General features: G+C 46.3%; 2 protein-coding genes across 2 annotated transcripts in view; one reads left to right on the forward strand and one right to left on the reverse strand.

Annotated features, from left to right (window-relative positions):
- Positions 1-1,157: 1,157 nt before the first annotated feature.
- On the reverse strand, positions 1,158-8,173 carry ccng2 (cyclin G2). The gene is made up of 8 exons (XM_080190533.1): positions 7,772-8,173; positions 7,182-7,316; positions 6,196-6,333; positions 5,813-6,063; positions 5,380-5,458; positions 5,155-5,253; positions 3,500-3,705; positions 1,158-3,360 (listed from the first exon to the last, which is right to left on the reverse strand). Exons 2-8 carry the CDS (start codon positions 7,314-7,316, stop codon positions 3,213-3,215), a joined length of 1,056 nt encoding a protein of 351 aa, XP_080046659.1. The 5' UTR covers positions 7,772-8,173; the 3' UTR covers positions 1,158-3,212.
- Positions 8,174-15,464: 7,291 nt separating this feature from the next.
- The window catches only part of ccni (cyclin I), a 37,888-nt gene continuing 34,867 nt past the window's right edge, over positions 15,465-18,485 (forward strand). Inside the window, exon 1 of the mRNA XM_080190571.1 lies at positions 15,465-15,697. The gene's annotated coding sequence lies outside the window, so the exon portion shown is untranslated. The remainder of the gene's footprint in view (positions 15,698-18,485) is intronic.

Consider the following 18,485-nt stretch of genomic DNA (forward strand, 5'->3'; position numbering starts at 1 on the left):
TGGATAGGCCCCTTGATCGCCTGCTGCCTGGATCTGTAAATGGCACGTTTCACCAGGTCCAGGAGCAGGTTCACGAGGAGGTCACCGTCCCTCCCCTTCCCTTCTCCGCACCAGGTGCCCATAGATCAGAAGCGTGGGACTGAAGTGCAAACAAAACATCAAAAGAGGGTTCTTCAAGAAAACAAAAAGTGAGTGCAACCTAAGACACAAAACATAGACATGGTCCATGGACTCCACAAGGCCACAGAAGGGGCAAGCTTCCAAGCCCGTGAACCCTACGATTGTGTGGAACTGCTGCATGCATCACCCTCCATTCCAGGTCCCCGAAGTAATTGGGGGAGATTTCTCCATAAAGGGACCTCCACCACCTGACGGCAACAAGGCCTGCCAAGGTGTATCCGGGCTACAGGCGAGGATGCCGTAGTGGAAGGACTGTGGGAGGAAACTGGAGCATCGGGGGGCAATCCAGGGAGACATGGGGGCAATGTGCAAACTCCACAGAGTCACCCGATTCTGGAATTGAACCTGGGTTGCTGGCATTGAGCAGCAGTGTGAAACTTGAAAACATCAAATTAAGATGTGATTAAGGTCAATAATGCACCACAGCCCCGGCGGTGCCTACAGGCACGGGAGGCATCAGCTGTGCCTGTGGACACCACATGCTCCCGCTCTAGGGACACCTGGCCGCAAATGTAGCTGTGGTAGAGGGGCAGACAGTCAGGATGGATAGGCCCCTTGATCGCCTGCTGCCTGGATCTGTAAATGGCACGTTTCACCAGGTCCAGGAGCAGGTTCACGAGGAGGTCACCGTCCCTCCCCTTCCCTTCTCCGCACCAGGTGCCCATAGATCAGAAGCTGTGGGACTGAAGTGCAAACAAAACATCAAAAGAGGGTTCTTCAAGAAAACAAAAAGTGAGTGCAACCTAAGACACAAAACATAGACATGGTCCATGGACTCCACAAGGCCACAGAAGGGGCAAGCTTCCAAGCCCGTGAACCCTACGATTGTGTGGATTCACTGTGCCGCCCAATGTTGGGATTACACGCATTGAATATGTGAGGACAACTTTGTGCATACAAAAGGAGGATGGTCTATATAAGATTTACATATATGCCTTAGCAGTCAAATATAAAGTTCACAACTTCTAAAGAAAATATAGATTTCAAAGGGCCTTTATTTACCCGACCTCTGATGGTAGAAGTTTGTCATACAATATGTATAAACTGGAAATATACAATAAATTAATATCTACAGAGAATTTGTACACAATGCCAAAGGAACAGACAGTGCTACATACAGTACTTTTCATAAGTGCGTTGCTTGCTTTCATACCTGAATGGAGGAAAAAATAAGTGCACTTGTTTCTGTACAATTAAGTTACACTATTACTACATATTTTTGTAAACTAGGACTTCGCCTCCATACTTCTACATCACACAGAAGTTATAGGAAACAACTTCTACTTCAAGTATTAAACTAGGAGCAAGCGCATTCATTATCAGTCATATCAACTAGTACATCACTAATCGCACAGTAAAATTCTCAAAAATATTTGATTGGCACTTGAGCCACCAAAAGCTTGTACAAAAACAAGTTATTGTACCAAAGAATCCTGTTTGAGGTAATTGCTGCTAAAAAGTAAGAGCACAGCGGTTCTGAAAGAATACAAGCATAAAACCTGTAATATTTATAAATTTTAAAAGTATACTTCCTCAGTTGGCACTTTTTTCTTTTAAAAAGCTCTTTTAAATATACATTTTGATAATGTAACTTAACTGATTTAGACACTCTCCAATCAGCTGGAGTGACATATGAAAAATTGCTGATAACTATGAGTGCTAACACATCTGTTACTCTCACACAGCTTTGTGAAGATTGGAGACGAGGGAGGGGGTGGAATTGGCAATGGACGGGAAAATATAATCAGTGAGAGCAGCAGACTATTTTAACACTGAAAATTGATGATATTAGGAATCCCAATACCTGAGGTTTAAAGCTCAGTCCTCTAAATCTGAAATCCCTTAAATGATCATCTGTTCACTGAAATTAAAACTGTGCACCACAAGAAACCCCTGTGACAGTCAACTAAACTTAACTAGTGAATAATTTAAACTTTGGAGCAAAAAATAAATTTACAGGGCTTTCCAACTCTGAATTAAAAAAACTGCTATTCTAGCACTGTAGATAAAGGTGAGTAACTTGGATGCATTCCTAATAATGACATCCACTTCCATCTTTCCCTTTTTTACAAATAACTTCTACTTTCCCCAGATATTTTATCAATATTTTACAATCAAAAGAATGGATATTAAAGAATTTAATTTCCAGAGACTATGAAAGCTAGTTTTGAAATATCAGCAATTTTTGATAAAAAGACATGGTTATTGTCAATCATGCGAAAGAGCTGTGTGGACATTTTTTTATATATAATTTCAACTTAAATTGAGGGCAAATAAATTTTTAAAAGGAATTTTTAAACTTCCAACAAGAAAAACTGACATTAGAGCAGTCAATTTATTGATTCTGCACTTTGAGCTGAGGGAGCCATACTTAATGTACCAATTCTCTAACCTGTGCTTCTTTCGAGTGCACCAACATTGAATTTATCCTCATATTTCTGCCAATGAATATGGATAGCATGCAAATGTTCCATTTTTAGCAATGAATAGTCAAAACAAGCTTCATAAAAAACACACACTATCTAGCCTTACAATAGTTGTGTTGCACAAAGGGAAGTACAGAGCATCCCTCAACCATCTGAATTTGATTACAGAGGGCTCTGCAGTTCATCTGGTCAATCACAAACTGCTTTTGAATGTGTTGAAGGAATTTAAGTGACTGTTTTCAGTCTTTGAAACAGAACATGCAAATGCAGATTTTCATCTCTCAAAAAGATGCTAGGTGATTTATATTACCACATCATGCAATTAATTTCAATGCTAATAGAACTAGCTCTAACAAATAGAAAATTGCGACAAGTTTTGAATGACAAGTACTTACTCCAAAGGAATTTTTCTCTGACATTGGGTGAAGGTACTAGTAAGAATAATGCCAAATTACAATTTTGAGGGAGGGGGAAGCAATACCTCCAAGTTATATTACAATGCAATACCCCTGTAGCTTATAAATTAACTTGAGACTTTGCTTTTAAAATGACCTCAATTTGGGCCAGCTAAAAGCACAAACATATATTAAAAAAAAAGTCACAGTTCTAAAATGGGGATTGAGTTTGAAAACAGAAATTTTGCCACTTGGACTGATGCAAGACGTCTTGAGGGAAGAATTCTCCTTCTATGTCACTCTGTGGGGAATTGCTTAGGCCATCTTCACAACAGCTCATTTCTTCACATGAATCCTCACTTTAAAAAAAAAGTGAATAATAGAAAAAATTCAGAAGATAATCAAATTCAGTATTGTAAGCTATCTTTCTAGATATAAAAGAAAATAATATATTTTAGCACAAAAATGTTTCAATATCAGTAAACCACAGCAATTTACCTTTCAGTTTCATTGAAGCAACCAGCTTCTGGGATAGTTGGTAGTTCAGGAACACTATAATAACTATTCTGTAAATGACGGGCTGTACGTCGAGAAACAATCCATACTAGCTTCTTGTTATCAGGTTTGCAGCATTCAGGTGAAGAGTAGTCAGCCAAGCATTTTGATACCAATTCACACCAATACATTAGGTCAGAATGACTAATCTGAAAGACAATATTACTATCATCAATTTTATTTGTCAATGTTTTTAAGATGGCAGCAGTTTGAGAGGATGCATCATGTGGACAGAAAAATTAAGCCTCTTCAGTAGTGATTGGCAGTGCAAGAGCATCCTGGTTCAGTATAGTTATATCAGAGGAAGTGGTGGCTTAGTGATACTGTCACTGGACTAGTAATCCCAAGTTCAAAGCTCACCACGGCAGATGGTGAAATTTAAATTCAACAAAAAGTCTGGAATTGAAAGTCTACTGATGACCATGAAACCATTGTTGATTATAAAAGCCAATCTGGTTCACTGGTGCCTTTGACTCCAAATCCACAGCAATGTGGTTGACTTTTAAATCGCTTAGCAAACCACTCAGTTCAAAGGCAATTAGGGGTGGCCACAAATAGTGGCCCAGTCAGAGATAATCAATACCTCACTCCCTTCTCCGAACGAATAAAAAAGGCTGGCACTTGAGGGCATCCTGTGCATTGGTTATTTCCCCCCCTCCTATGGATTGGTTCATCTGCCAGTACTGTACTTGTGAGCACATGTCCCAGGAGATGAGCAATGCCAAGTTGGAAATGTTTGCCTGCATTTGCTGGCCAATCTCCTTGACCTAGAGCATACCAGAGTAGAGGAAAAGCAGATACCAAGATTGCATTTTGCCTCAGCTACCTTGCCAAAACACTACTAATGCCTGATAGAGGAGACATTTTAGAGGACATAGTTATCTTACATATCTGTGCAGGAGAGGGAGCAGTCTTTAGCTGTGATGCTGTTGCTGCACTGACATAATATGGATTGTAGTCTTATTGATGTAATTCTCTTTTTTTGGTTTGGTTATGTACAAACAATTGTGTCGCTACAAGTTTCCATCAGGACAATAAGTCTATTAATTACTTGATAATGGATCTCACTGGAAATAATGCCCCATTTGTTCCATGTTGCATTGATTTGTGCATTAGAATCACAATACACAGGTTATTGCCCTTAAACAAATTGAAAAGAACTCCCGAATATATTGTGATTCAGTGGCATTATATAATTGGATCCAAATGGTTGAGTAAATGCGGTTTAACAAATATTTTACACTTGTAGCAAAATTGCCTACCACAGGTTTAAATTGATGATAAATTAAAACCATTGCCTACATAATCATATTGCAGTGCATTTTTCTTTAGACATAGTAACGTAATACTGTCATGACTCTGAATCAGACAATTGTGATTTTTCCACAATGAAATTTATAAATGCAATGGGATGAGGGAAGAAATAATACATTGGTTTTCATGTCTTTACTTAGCAGTTTCTGCAGATGGTAGCAGCTCTCACCTCCAGCCTACTTAACTAATCAAAATGACAGTGTTCTAAACAAAGGAAACATGCTAACCCAATTAACAGAGAGAAAGAGTGTAATTCTGAAAAACACATCTCCCAATATACCTACTTTGGAGTGCTTTTGAATGCGTAGTATGATTTCAAACAAGTCACTAGATTTCAGGTTTTCAACTTCAAGGGTCAGAAGGGACAAGGCCAATACAGATGGCTGCAAAGGAAAGGAAATTTTAGTCTAAACTTATCTTTACAACACAACAGAAGATACTTCAAGTGAGCTTGAAACTGGGATTACACATTGCATTTTTAATAGTATTACAACAACCATTAAACTTACTTTAGCCCTAGTAAACACAAATCGACAGTTGCAGGCTTTTAGTTGTGCTTCCAATCTGTCAAGGATTAGAAATTTTATCCTACAGAAAGAAAAATAGAAATATTAAAAATACATAATAAAACCCTAAAGATCTACTTCGTCAATCATGATCTTCAGCCATCTTTGAAATGTGTGGTCATATTCAGACACTAACAAACAAGCTTTGTTCTAACATACATGTCAGAAAATTGGAGCTGCAATCTTTTGTACACATACATGAATGTGCACAAAAGATCACATTCCAATTTTAATGATACACACTGCTACAAACCAAGCTTTTAAACAAAAGCAGAAACTTTGACAATGAGTATGGTGTGAGAATTTTAAGAAAGTAAATTAAGTTTTGGTTGAATATATTACAGGCTAATCCTATTATTAAAGATCAGATACTAACCCTTCAGTTACATGGCAGTGTGCCAGGGCATGATACAGGTGTAGAAAATGCAAGGCGGTGACAGCCTTAAATTCCCCTTTTAGTTTTTCATTAACAATCTTTTCCATCCGCTTGAGATCCGACACTGTAAACTTGCAGTGGCTAATCCGGAGTAAGTCATGGGCTGAAGGGATATTACATTCTTCTTCAATGGTCTTTGCTGCGATATGGAAGACACTTATTCCTAGACATGGTAGGTGTTTTGGTCGCACCTATAGAAACAAAAAACAGGCAATTTTTTAAAAAAGATTTTAAAAATATGAAAGCAACTTAAAAGCTTAGGAGCTTATGAGATTAAATCAATTTTAGTCAAAAATACACATCCAAATGTTTAAAATTCTCACCTTCATCAATGACAAAAATCTATCCAGTAGGTTAACTGCTAAAACAAAGGTTTCAGTACTACAGCCGAAGAATCTGGTCAAACTCCGGAGATCTTCCACCTTGGCATCTCTTAACTTTGGGGAGACACAATCATCATTCTGTGAACCAAAAAAAATTCAATGGTCTCATCTGTCATTCAATCAGAATCAGACTTAGGAACAGATAAAATTTCTGGTGTTTTTTTTAGGTCAGATTTGAATGGAAGTTAAATGCAGTACTCCAAAACAATTGAAGTATTATTTCTGCTGATAGAACAATTATTACCGAGTATATACTGATTTAAAGTTTTGAATCAGGAAAAAAAAAGACTGACAGATACCAGGTCTGAACACAATAGTGAAGCAACTGCACAACAATTAATCATATTCTTAAGTTTAAAGTTTATTTATTAGTGTCACAAGTAGGTTTACATTAACACTGCAATGAAGTTACTGTGAAAATCCCCTAGTCGCCACCCTGCGACGCCTGTTCGGGTACACCACGGGAGAATTTAGCATGACCAATGTACCTAACCAGCATATCTTTTGGACTATGGAAGGAAACCCACACAAACACGGGGAGAACATGCAAACTCCACACGTGACCCAAGGCAGGAATCAAACCTGGGGCCCTGGTGCTGAGAAGCAGCAGAGCTACTTAAAGCTTTCAATCTTTCACCAACTCTACATTTTTTGGTTTTAAACTCCTATGTTAAATTCTAGATAAGTGGGTGAAACATCAGCAACAGTGGACTTAAAGGATGCATCCTTGCTTCATGGCACACCATGGTCTAGCAGGATACTGCACCCTCCCAAAATCAAAGGCAAACTAACTTAGATTTACCATGTATCCGCAAAGTATTTATTTTCTTTTCCACGCTATGGCAGGCCAAAGGAAAAAAACATCAATGCTCAAGAAGATAAATAAACGGCGGAAAAAATTTCCTTCTAATGTGCATATTCGTTACCTCCAAGGTTGCTTCGATTGCATCAAGTCCACTGGCCCTTGGTAGGAACTTGGATTCCTGCTCCAAGTACTGATTTATCTGTTTCAGTAGCTTACGAGCTTCGTTGTTTTGCTCATAGGATACCAAGTCTTTCATCTTTAACAAAAAATAAAAACATGGAATTACCAATGCTTAGAAGTTTACACAGTAGCTGTAGCTTTTTTGAAAGACGTCTAGGAGTGGCAGAAATTGGTCATTGAAAATTAAGCTTATAAATATTAACAGCTTTTCTTTGAGCACAGCAAGTTTATTCAGTAACTAAACCACAGACACCAGTTATGATATTTGCTCAGCTGACATGATCCATTAAACAGCAACAGCAGTTAAAAGGCTTTACAATTTACTCGCGGGGCTCCTCATTCAGTTCATTATAAACAAACTCCCAGACCCCCCCCCCCACCCCCTTCCCCCCTTTATCAGTGTAAAGAGCCAGATCATTCTCACTTTCCCCCTCAGACCCCTCTCCCTCAACATCAATGTAATTCTCAGATCCCTGACTCTCCCCAGTTGATCAAATGTAAACACTCACATTTCCTCCTATTTGAACTCACCGTTGGGCCGATTAAAGCAGCTCTCGGATACCGTTAAAATCCGGAGTGAGGATCGGACAGATCATCCGCCCTCTCCCTCAGGTTCCCCCTCGCTCTCTATCCTCCTCTCTCTCTGTTTCTCTCTCCCCTCTCTCTGTTTTTCCTCTATCCTTCTGGTTTTTTTTCTATTTTCTTTCCCTCTGTTTCTCTCTCGCTCTGTTGTCTTTTTCCTCAGTTTCTCTTTTTTTCCCCAAACTCTGATTTCTCTCGCTGTTTTTCTTTGTGTTTCTTTCTCTCTATTTTCTCTTTCTCTCTTTGCTCCTTCCTCTGTTCCTCTTTCAATGTCGGATATTTACTGTTGTCAATGACATCACTGAGGCGGAGGTATTTTTCTGACTCAGTAAAATGGTTCTGCCCCTTTGCTCTGTTGTTTTCAGATTGACTCACACCGCACTCTCCGGCAGCTCCTGAGAGGGCGGGGGGGGCGGGGCTTAACTTCCCTCACTCACTCACAGGCGATTACGCTGCGGGACTATTTTGTTGATTATGTGCTGCGGAGGCGCACTCCACTGGCGGCGCCTCACTTCGGTTAAATGTCCAGCTCTGATTGGTCCATTCGAAAAGGCCGCCCAAATTACAGCGTTCCCATTGGGCGGACAGTGCGAAACCCGATTGGCTGGCATTAACTAGGCAGCGTTCCGCCATTGGCTGGAGGTATCACAGACATAGCGCTGATTGGTGGAGCCTGAAAGAGCTGCGGCTTGCTGATTGGTGGAGAAGGTCTTTTCCCAGGGTGTGTTGGTGGGCAGAATCCAATTCTGAATGGAGGGAAGAACCAGACCCAAAACCCAACACTGAGATTTCAGAGAGCAGCAGACACAAAATCTAACACTGAGTCTCCAGAGTGCAGTCATGATGTGGAGATGCTGGTGTTGGACTGGGGTAAACACTGTAAGAAGTCTGACAACACCCGGTTTAAGTCCAACCGGTTTATTTAATAGTAAACTCACTATTTTTCGAGGTTTCCCTCTTCGTCAGGTGAATGGAGAGTTCTGGCCTCAGACAGAGCATATAAAGCACAGACAGTTTACAGATTACTGATTAGAATGCGAATCTTTACACCTAACCTGCTGTTCAAGTCCTAAAGTGGCCGACAATGTGAGTGGAAGGAGCGCTGATCACAAGTGAAAGAGATGTGTATTGTCTCCAGACAGTACAGTAAGTGAGGTTTTGTAAACCCAGGCAAGTCACGGGGGTTACAGATAGTACGACATGAAACCAAGATCCCTGTTGAGACCATCCTCGTGTGCGGAACTTGGCTATCAGTCTCTGCTCAGCGACTCTGCGCTGTCGTGTGTCATGAAGGCCGCCTTGGAGAATGCTTACCCGAAGGTCAGAGGCTGAATGCCCATGACCACTGAAGTGTTCGCCAACAGGAAGGGAACAGTCTTGCCTGGTGATTGTCAAGCGATGTTCATTCATCCGTTGTCGTAGCGTCTGCATGGTCTCCCCAGTGTACCATGCTTCGGGACATCCTTTCTTGCAACGTATCAGGTAGACAACGTTGGCCGAGTTGCAAGAGTATTTACCATGTAGCTGGTGGATGGTATTCTCACGTGTGATGATGGTATCCATGTCAATGATCCGGCATGTCTTGCAGAGGTTGCTCTGGCAAGGTTGTGTGGTGTTGTGGTCACTGTTCTCCTGAAGGCTGGGTAGTTTGCTGCAAACAATGGTCTGTTTGAGGTTGCGTGGTTGTCTGAAGGTTGCCAATGTTGTCTACCTGATACGTTGCAAGAAAGGATGTCCCGACGCATGGTACATTGGGGAGACCGTGCAGACGCTACGACAACGGATGAATGAACATCGCTCGACAATCACCAGGCAAGACTGTTCCCTTCCTGTTGGCGAACACTTCAGTGGTCATGGGCATTCAGCCTCTGACCTTCGGGTAAGCATTCTCCAAGGCGGACTTCACGACACACGACAGCGCAGAGTCACTGAGCAGAGACTGATAGCCAAGTTCCGCACACATGAGGGTGGTCTCAACAGGGATCTTGGGGTTGTGTTGCACTATCTGTAACCCCCGTGACTTGCCTGGGTTTACAAAACCTCACTTACTGTACTGTCTGGAGACAATACACATCTCTTTAACCTGTGATCAGTGCTCCTTCCACTCACATTGTTGGCCACTTTAGGGCTTGAAGAGCAGGTTAGGTGTAAAGATTCGCATTCTAATCAGTAATCTGTAAACTGTCTGTGCTTTATATGCTCTGTCTGAGGCCAGAACTCTTCATTCACCTGACGAAGAGGGAAACCTCGAAAGCTAGTGAGTTTACTATCAAATAAATTGATTGGACTTAAACCGGGTGTTGTCAGACTTTTCACTGTTTTCAGAGTGCAGCAGATACAAAACCCAACAGAGATTTCAGAGTGCAGCAGATACAAAACCCAGTACTGAGATTTCAAAGTGCAGCAGACACAGGTCCCAACAGTGAGATTTCAGAGTGCAGCAGACACAAAACCCAACAGAGATTTCAGAGTGCAGCAGACACAAAACCTATCACTGAGATTTGAGTGCAGCAGGCACAGGACCCAACACAGATTTCAGAGTGCAGCAGATGCAAAGCCCAATACTGAGATTTCAAAGTGCAGCAGACACAGATCCCAACACTGAGATTTCAGAGTGCAACAGATACAAAACCCAACACTGAGATTTCAGAGGGGAGCAGATAGAAAACCCAACACTGAGATTTCAGAGTGCAGCAGACACAAAACCTTTCATTGAGACTTGAGAGTGCAGCAGGCCCAAAACCTATCACTGAGATTTGGGTGTGCATCAGACACCAAACCTGTTACTGAGATTTGAGAGTGCATCAGGCACAAAACCGAACACAGATTTGAGAGTGAAGCAGGCACAAAACCTGATACTGACATTTGAAAGCGCAGCAGACCCAAAACCTGTCATTAAGATTTGAGAGTGCAGCAGACACAAAATCTGTCACTGAGATTTGAGAGTGCAGCAGACAAAGAACGTATTACTGAGATTTAAGAGTGCATCACACACAAAATACTCACAACCCACACCCTAATATAAGATTACTGAGTTACACATTGTGACATCCCTTGTAAAGTGAAGGGAGTTGGAACTAGAATTTTGAGATGATTTCTGAGGCAATACATTTATTATGGGCAATATATGCTATCTATTCATTTACACAATGAAAACAGAAACTGCTGGAAAACTCAGCTGACTTAGCAATGTCTGTGGGGAGAGAGATAACATTTTGAGTCCAAAGGGTATCTTTGGGAGTCTATTCTATGGACTCATTTTGCCAGTCTTCACAGTATTTTGCTTTTGTCTATCTATCTAATCATTTAATTGGTTTACAATGACTTCCCTAGCATTTGGGTCACCAACACTTCAATATAACTCTGGAATCTTCAGGATTTAAAAATAATCATAGAATCCCCACAGTGCAAAATGAGGTCATTGGCCCATTGAGCCTACATCAACTCAATCCCACCCAGGCTCTATCCCCATAACCCCATGTACCTTAAAAGAGGCCATAACCCCATGTATTAACCCTGCTAATCCCCCTGATACTAAGGGGCAATTTAGCATGGCCAATCAATCTAACCTGCACATCTTTGGACTGTGGGAGGAAACTGAAGCACCCGGAGGAAACACACATAGACCTTGGGTGAATGTACAAATTCCACAAAAACAGTGACCTGAGGCTGGAATTGAACTTCAGTGAGACAGGAGCGCTAACCACTTGTATTAATCTCTAGAGAGAAATAGGGCTATTTTTTTCAATCAAGTGTTTTTATAATTTTCCTTTAACATTTTTGCTTATTATAGAAATATTGATGATGGGGTATTAACTGTTTAGCTTTGCAGGACGGTGGGAGACAGTAGATTGTATGATATGTTCCACCAGGGTTTCTTTGTCAACAAGATAAAAAGGAACAACTTAAACCCAAACTAAAAATAATATGGAGAGCATGTTCATTTTTCTTTTGTCATTTGCAGGATGTGGGCATCACTGTCAAGGCCAGCATTTATTGCTCATCCCTAACTGCCCCTAAGAAGGTGGTGGTGAACTGCCTCCTTGAACCTCGACAGTCCTTACGGTGTAAGTGCACCACAGTGCTGTTAGGGAGGGAGATTACCCCAGTGGGCAGCAATCCTCCCAGTGGACAGTGATCCTCTGCTGTCAACAATAAACCCCATTAGACAATAATTCTTACCAGTGGTCAGTAACACCCAACAGTGGTCAATTTTATTTTTGCAAAAATATACTTTATACACAGGATATCTGAAACATACATTACAAAACATTTCAAATTGACATGACAAGAAAGTGGAATGATATTGACATTTTGTCCAGAGTTCAAGATGCTTTCAGAGGTGAGGGATGAAATTGCTGGGCCTCTGACGCAAATCTTTGTCTCTTCTTTGGACACAGGTGAGGTCCCAGAGGATTGGCGCATTGCAAATGTAGTACCGTTGTTTAAGAAGGGTCAGAGGGATAACCCAGGGAATTATAGGCCGGTGAGCTTGACTTCAGTTATAGGCAAGCTAATGGAGAGGATCTTCAAGGATAGGATGTATGAACATCTGGAGCGCTGCAATCTGATCAGGGATACGCAGCATGGCTTCGTTACAGGGAGGTCGTGCCTTACTAATCTAGTGGAATTTTTTGAAGAGGTGACAAAAACGGTTGACGAAGGACAAGCCGTTGATGTCGTCTATATGGATTTCAGTAAGGCGTTTGACAAGGTCCCTCATGGTAGGCTGATAGAAAAGGTGAAGGCTCATGGGATACAAGGCCAGGTATGTAGATGGGTGGAGAACTGGCTTGGGAGGAGGAGACAGCGAGTAGTAGTGGAAGGCTCCTTTTCCAATTGGAGGTCTGTCACCAGTGGTGTGCCGCAGGGCTCGGTACTAGGACCTCTTCTATTTGTGGTATATATTAATGACTTGGAAGAGGGGGTAGGTGGTGTGATCAGCAAATTTGCTGATGACACTAAGATGGTTGGATTGGCGGGTACTGAGGAGCAGTGCCTGGCAATGCAACAGGACATAGACAGGCTGGTAGATTGGGCAGATAGATGGCAAATGGAATTTAATCCGGAGAAATGCGAGGTGATGCACTTTGGCCGGAATAATGTGGAGGGGAGTTATACGATAAAAGGTAGAACTATCCGGAGTATAGATACGCAGAGAGACCTGGGGGTGCAAGTGCACAAGTCCCTGAAGGTGTCGGCGCAGGTGCAGAATGTGATGAGGAAAGCGTATGGTATGTTAGCCTTCATAGGAAGAGGTATAGAATATAAGAGTAGGAGTCTGATGTTGCAGTTGTATAGAACGTTGGTTAGGCCTCACTTGGAGTACTGCGTCCAGTTCTGGTCGCCGTACTACCGGAAGGATGTAGAGATCCTGGAGAGAGTGCAGAGGAGATTTACCAGGATGCTGCCTGGTATGGAAGGGCTGTCTTACGAGGAAAGATTGAATGAACTTGGGCTGTTTTCCCTTGAGAGACGTCGGCTGAGGGGGGATCTAATAGAGGTTTATAAGATTATGAAGGGGATAGATAGAGTAAACGGTGGTAAGCTTTTTCCGCGATTAGAAATGGATAGAACGAGGGGTCACGGGCTTAGGGTGAGGGGGGCTAGGTATAAGACAAATATTAGAGGGCAGTTTTTCACGCAAAGGGTAGTGGGGGTGTGGAATGCACTGCCGAGTAAGGTGGTGGAAGCGGGCACGCTAGGGTTGTTTAAGAGTCACTTAGACAGCCACATGAGCGAGCTACATATAGGGGGATATAGTAGGCCTTACTAAACATTGCAGGCTTGGGAATACGTTTTGCCTCAGGGATGTTAGTCTTTGCCTGTTTAATAATGAATTTTTTTGTCTCCACAGGCATTTAAGTCCAGCAAGGGGCATGCATACGGCAGGTTGTAGTGGGCTGCTCTTGGATGTTGCTTCGGGAGTTGCCTATTGCTTCATGTCGTTAGTGTGCTTAAACTGGACCATCTCGAGGGCAACATGACAGCTCAGAGACTATCTCTGTTACTGTGCGGACACATGGATTTGGGCCTGTGTCTGTGGGAGTTTGCACGTTCTCCCCGTGGTTGCGTGGGTTTCCTCCGGGTGCTCCGGTTTCCTCCCACATCCCCAAAGATGTGCTTTTAGGCTGATTGATTGGGTACTAAATTGTCCCTAAATTGGACCTCCCTGATCCTCGCACATTAGGCGTAGACTAAAATCATGAATAGGTCACTGAGACAGTGGGACGGCGGCGCGGGCTCGTTGGGCCGAAGGGCCTGTTTCCCGTGCTGTGTTGTTCTTTGTTCTTTGTGCTCCAATTCAGTAATGAGAACAGTACAAACATTTCAATATTTTTGTTACAGAGTACAATTCTGCTCAAACTATATACATTGGTCATGTTGCATTCAGAGCTACTTCAATACAGTTAGATATGGTTAGGATTAAGTTCACAGTCCAAGGGTTTACTTGGTTACTAATCCCTTGCCCTTACAGAGTGGTTTTTCCCAGTTGAGCAATTGTGGCGGCTGCCCCAAGTTTGAGTGCATCCCTCAGCATGTAATCCTGGGCCTTGGAATATGCCAGCCTGTAACACTCGGTCGAGGACAATTTTTTGCACTGTAAGATCAACAAGTTTCAGGCAGACCAAAATGCGCCTTTCATTAAGTTAATGATCCTCCAAAAGCATCTGATGTTTGTCTCGGTATTTGTCCATGGGAACAGCCCATAGAATACAAAGCCCAGTATCACAGAGCTGCACAGGATGAACTTTGACTAATGCCACTGCATCTCTCCAGACATCCCCAGTCGACAATCAGGCCCTAGTGTATATGATCGCCCCCTCACCTCCAGCTGATAGTGACACCAGTGTATATGACCCCCACAGGATAGTGACACCCTGTGTATACACCACCCCGAAGTGGACAGTGACACCCAGCATACATGACCCCCAGTGGATAGTGACACCCAGTATATACCACCCAAATGGAAGTGACACCCAGTGGATAGTGACACCCAGTGTATACAACTCCCCAGTGGACAGTGATACCCAGTGTATATGCCCCTGTGGATAGTGATACCCAGTGTATATGCCCTCCCAGTGGATAGTGATACCCAGTGTATATGCCCTCCCAGTGGATAGTGATACCCAGTGTATATGTCCTCCCAGTGGATAGTGATACCCAGTGTATATGCCCCAGTGGATAGTGATACCCAGTGTATATGCCCACCCCCAGTGGATAGTGATACCCAGTGTATATGCCCACCCCCAGTGGATAGTGATACCCAGTGTATATGCCCACCCCCAGTGGATAGTGATACCCAGTGTATATGCCCACCCCCAGTGGATAGTGATACCCAGTGTATTATGCCCTCCCAGTGGACAGTGACCCCCACTGGCCTGGACTTTACTTGTTTACAGATATCGCATTGCATTATGGGAGCTCAGACCTCAGAACTCCCCCATTGAGTCTGTGTCCTGGTGCCGGGCTAAAGTAGCGCCAGTGAATATTTCGCCTTCCCGGCTGTCGGTGTCGGCTGCCGGCTGCAGTAGCCTGTCCCTGGGGTTTGGGGCGATGTTGGGGTGGGCGATGGCGGGAGGGACAGGTGTTTTGTTGGTTTTGGAGGTGTGCGCGGATGTATGCGGGCGGGTGAGGCGGTGGGTCCGGCTCTTTTTGCGGGTCTCGGCCTGGCGGGGAAGCGGCTCCCGGGCGGAGCGGAGCCCGATGTGAGGAGCGGGGCGGCACCGAGCGCAGCCCAGGCCCGGCACACAACACCTTCCTGCTGCCGCCGCCACCCAGCACCGACATGGAGCAGTGAAGCGAGGGGCGGGCAGCGGGTTCATGGACCAGATGATCCAGTCCGACTGTCAACATCGCAGCTTCGCAGGAGAGGTGAGAGAGAGAGAGGGGGGAGGGGAATCGGGAATGGGGAATTCGGGGGGGAGGAGAGGAGGAGGAGGAGAGGAGGAGGAGGAAGGGGGCGGGGAGGAGAGGGTGGGGGGGGCGGGGAGGAGAGGGTGGGGGGGGGCGGGGAGGAGAGGGTGGGGGGGGAGCGGGGAGGAGAGGGTGGGGGGGGAGCGGGGAGGAGAGGGTGGGGGGGGAGCGGGAGTGGGGAGAGGGGGGAGTGGGGAGGAGAGGGTGGGGGGGGAGCGGGAGTGGGGAGAGGGGGGAGTGGGGAGGGGGGAGGGGGGGAGCGGGGAGGGGGGGAGGGGGGAGGCGGGGGGAGGGGGGAGGCGGGGAGGGGGGGAGGGGGGGGGAGCGGGGGGGGGGCGGGAGGAGTGGGAGCGGGGGGGAGGGGGGGGGAGCGGGGGGAGCGGGGAGGGGGGGAGGGGGGGGAGCGGGGAGGGGGGGGAGCGGGGGGAGCGGGGAGGGGGGGGAGCGGGGAGGGGGGGAGGGGGGGAGCGGGGAGGGGGGGAGCGGGGGGAGCGGGGAGCGGGGGGAGCGGGGAGGGGGGGAGCGGGGGGAGCGGGGAGGGGGGGAGCGGGGGGAGCGGGGAGGGGGGGGAGTGGGGAGGGGGGGGAGCGGGGAGGGGGGGGAGCGGGAGTGGGGGGGAGGGGGGAGGGGGGGGAGCGGGAGGGGGGGAGAGGGGGGAGCGGGAGTGGGGGAGAGGGGGGAGCGGGAGGGGGGGGGAGGGGGGGAGCGGGAGGAGTGGGAGCGGGAGGGGGGGAGCGGGAGGGGGGGAGTGGGAGCGGGAGGGGGGGAGCGGGGGGAGTGGGAGCGGGGAGGGGGGGGGAGCGGGGGGAGTGGGAGCGGGGAGGGGGGGGGAGCGGGGGGAGTGGGAGGGGGGAGCGGGGGGAGTGGGAGCGGGGAGGGGGGGAGCGGGGGGAGTGGGAGCGGGGAGGGGGGGAGCAGGGAGGGGGGGAGCAGGGAGGGGGGGAGCGGGGGAGGGAGGGGGGAGGGAGGGGGGGAGCGGGGGAGGGAGGGGGGGAGGGAGGGGGGGAGCGGGGGAGCGGGGGAGGGAGGGGGGGGAGCGGGAGAGAGGAGAGAGTGGGGGGGAGGAGAGAGTGGGGGGGGGGCGGCGGGGGGAGGAGAGAGTGGGGGGGCGGGCGGCGGGGGGAGGAGAGAGTGGGGGGGCGGGCGGCGGGGGGGGAGGAGAGAGTGGGGAATTCGGGGGGGGCGGAGAGGGGGGGGAATTAGAGGAACTGAGGAGGGGGCTGGGGGTAGTGAGAAAGGGAGAAGGGGGGTGGAGGAGGAGGGAAAGGGATAGTGGGTGATCGGAGGGATGGTGGGGTGAAAGGAGGTAATGTGGGGGAATTGGGGGGAGGAGGGATAGAGAGGAATGGGAGTGGATGGAGGGTTTGTGGGAATGGGAAGTGGGTTAGGAGGGGATACTAGCAGGGGTATAGGAGTGAGGGGAGAGGGAATAGGAAAGGAATGGGGGAGTAACTTAGTAGGAGTCAAGGAAATGAGGGGATGGTGAGGAAGGGGGGTGGAGGTGGATGGAGGGGTGGAGAGAGGCAGGGAGGGGAGGGGAATGAGTGGGGAGTGGGAGGTGAAGGGGAAGGAATGGGAGGAGCGGATGAAGGAAAATGGGCAAGGGGAGAGCAAATGAAAAGCGGTGAGGGAGGAAGGGGATGTGGAGAGTTTGAGGAAGAATGGTGGGTGAGAGGGAGGGGGAATGGGTAGGGGGGAAATGGGTTTAAGGGATGTATGGAGAACACATGGGTAGAGTGGTAGTGCGTGGAAGGTGGAGGGGACAGGGAGAGCAGTGTGGGTGGGTGGTGCGAGGAGGAGGAAGTGGAGGGTGATGGAGAGAAGTTCACGGGCAAGAGGAAGAAACCATGGAGGGGGTCGTGCTTTGGGAGGGGGAAGTGGAGTTGTGCAAAATGAGGGACTGAGTGAAGAGGGAATATGGTGGCGTGGATGAAGAGAGTGGTGGGGTGTGGAGGGGGGAAACAAGGGAGACAAAGGAGCTGGGGGGAATTGAGAAAGGGTAAAATCAAAACGCTGCAAGAGCTGGAGGATGGAGACAGTGCTGGGGAAGAGAGCAGAAGTGAGATGGTGGCACACTGGATTGAAGTGGGAGATAAGGGTTGAAGGTATGGTGAGAGTGGAATGGAAGTAAGGATGGTTGGAAAATTCTGTGTCTGAAAAGGTGTAACTGTGCCTTGATTTGTAGTTTAATATAGATTGCACAAGAACTTTGGAAAGATTCAATCAATCATTTGTTAGAATCCAGTATTAGTTGAGCCACAGCTTCCAATTTAACATTTTGAGAACCAAAGCATTTGTCTATCCCTTACCTATCTATGCTGTTGATGAAATTTCTCTCTCCCCAGGTACTCTTTCAGGCTGGACCAGCCTTATCATGACCATGGTGCCTTTTTTAGTTTTAAGCTGATTAGCAGACCACACACCCTTTCCGTTACAAACGTTGCTTACTTTCACCTCTGCTGATGAAATCTTTATAATTGCCTTTGTTATTGCTAGGATCAGTGATTTCAATGGATTCCTCCTATGTTCCTAAAACTCTTGCATGTATCTTGTTTTGTATTAAATCCTGTTTGTTATGTTACCTTTTTCCATCTCGCCCACATTCTGGTCTTTTGTGCATTGCTCTCTCCTCAACTGCGGAGGAGGGTGGAGTTGGTCTTCAGCTGACTTGATGCTGTTGTCTGGACCTTTTGTTCTTTTAAAACCTCCTCATACAACTCATCTCTAAGCCAGCCTTAGGCATTTT

This window comes from Carcharhinus amblyrhynchos, chromosome 1, assembly GCF_965287045.1.
Source record: "Carcharhinus amblyrhynchos chromosome 1, sCarAmb.v2.hapA, whole genome shotgun sequence".
NCBI lineage: Eukaryota > Metazoa > Chordata > Chondrichthyes > Carcharhiniformes > Carcharhinidae > Carcharhinus > Carcharhinus amblyrhynchos.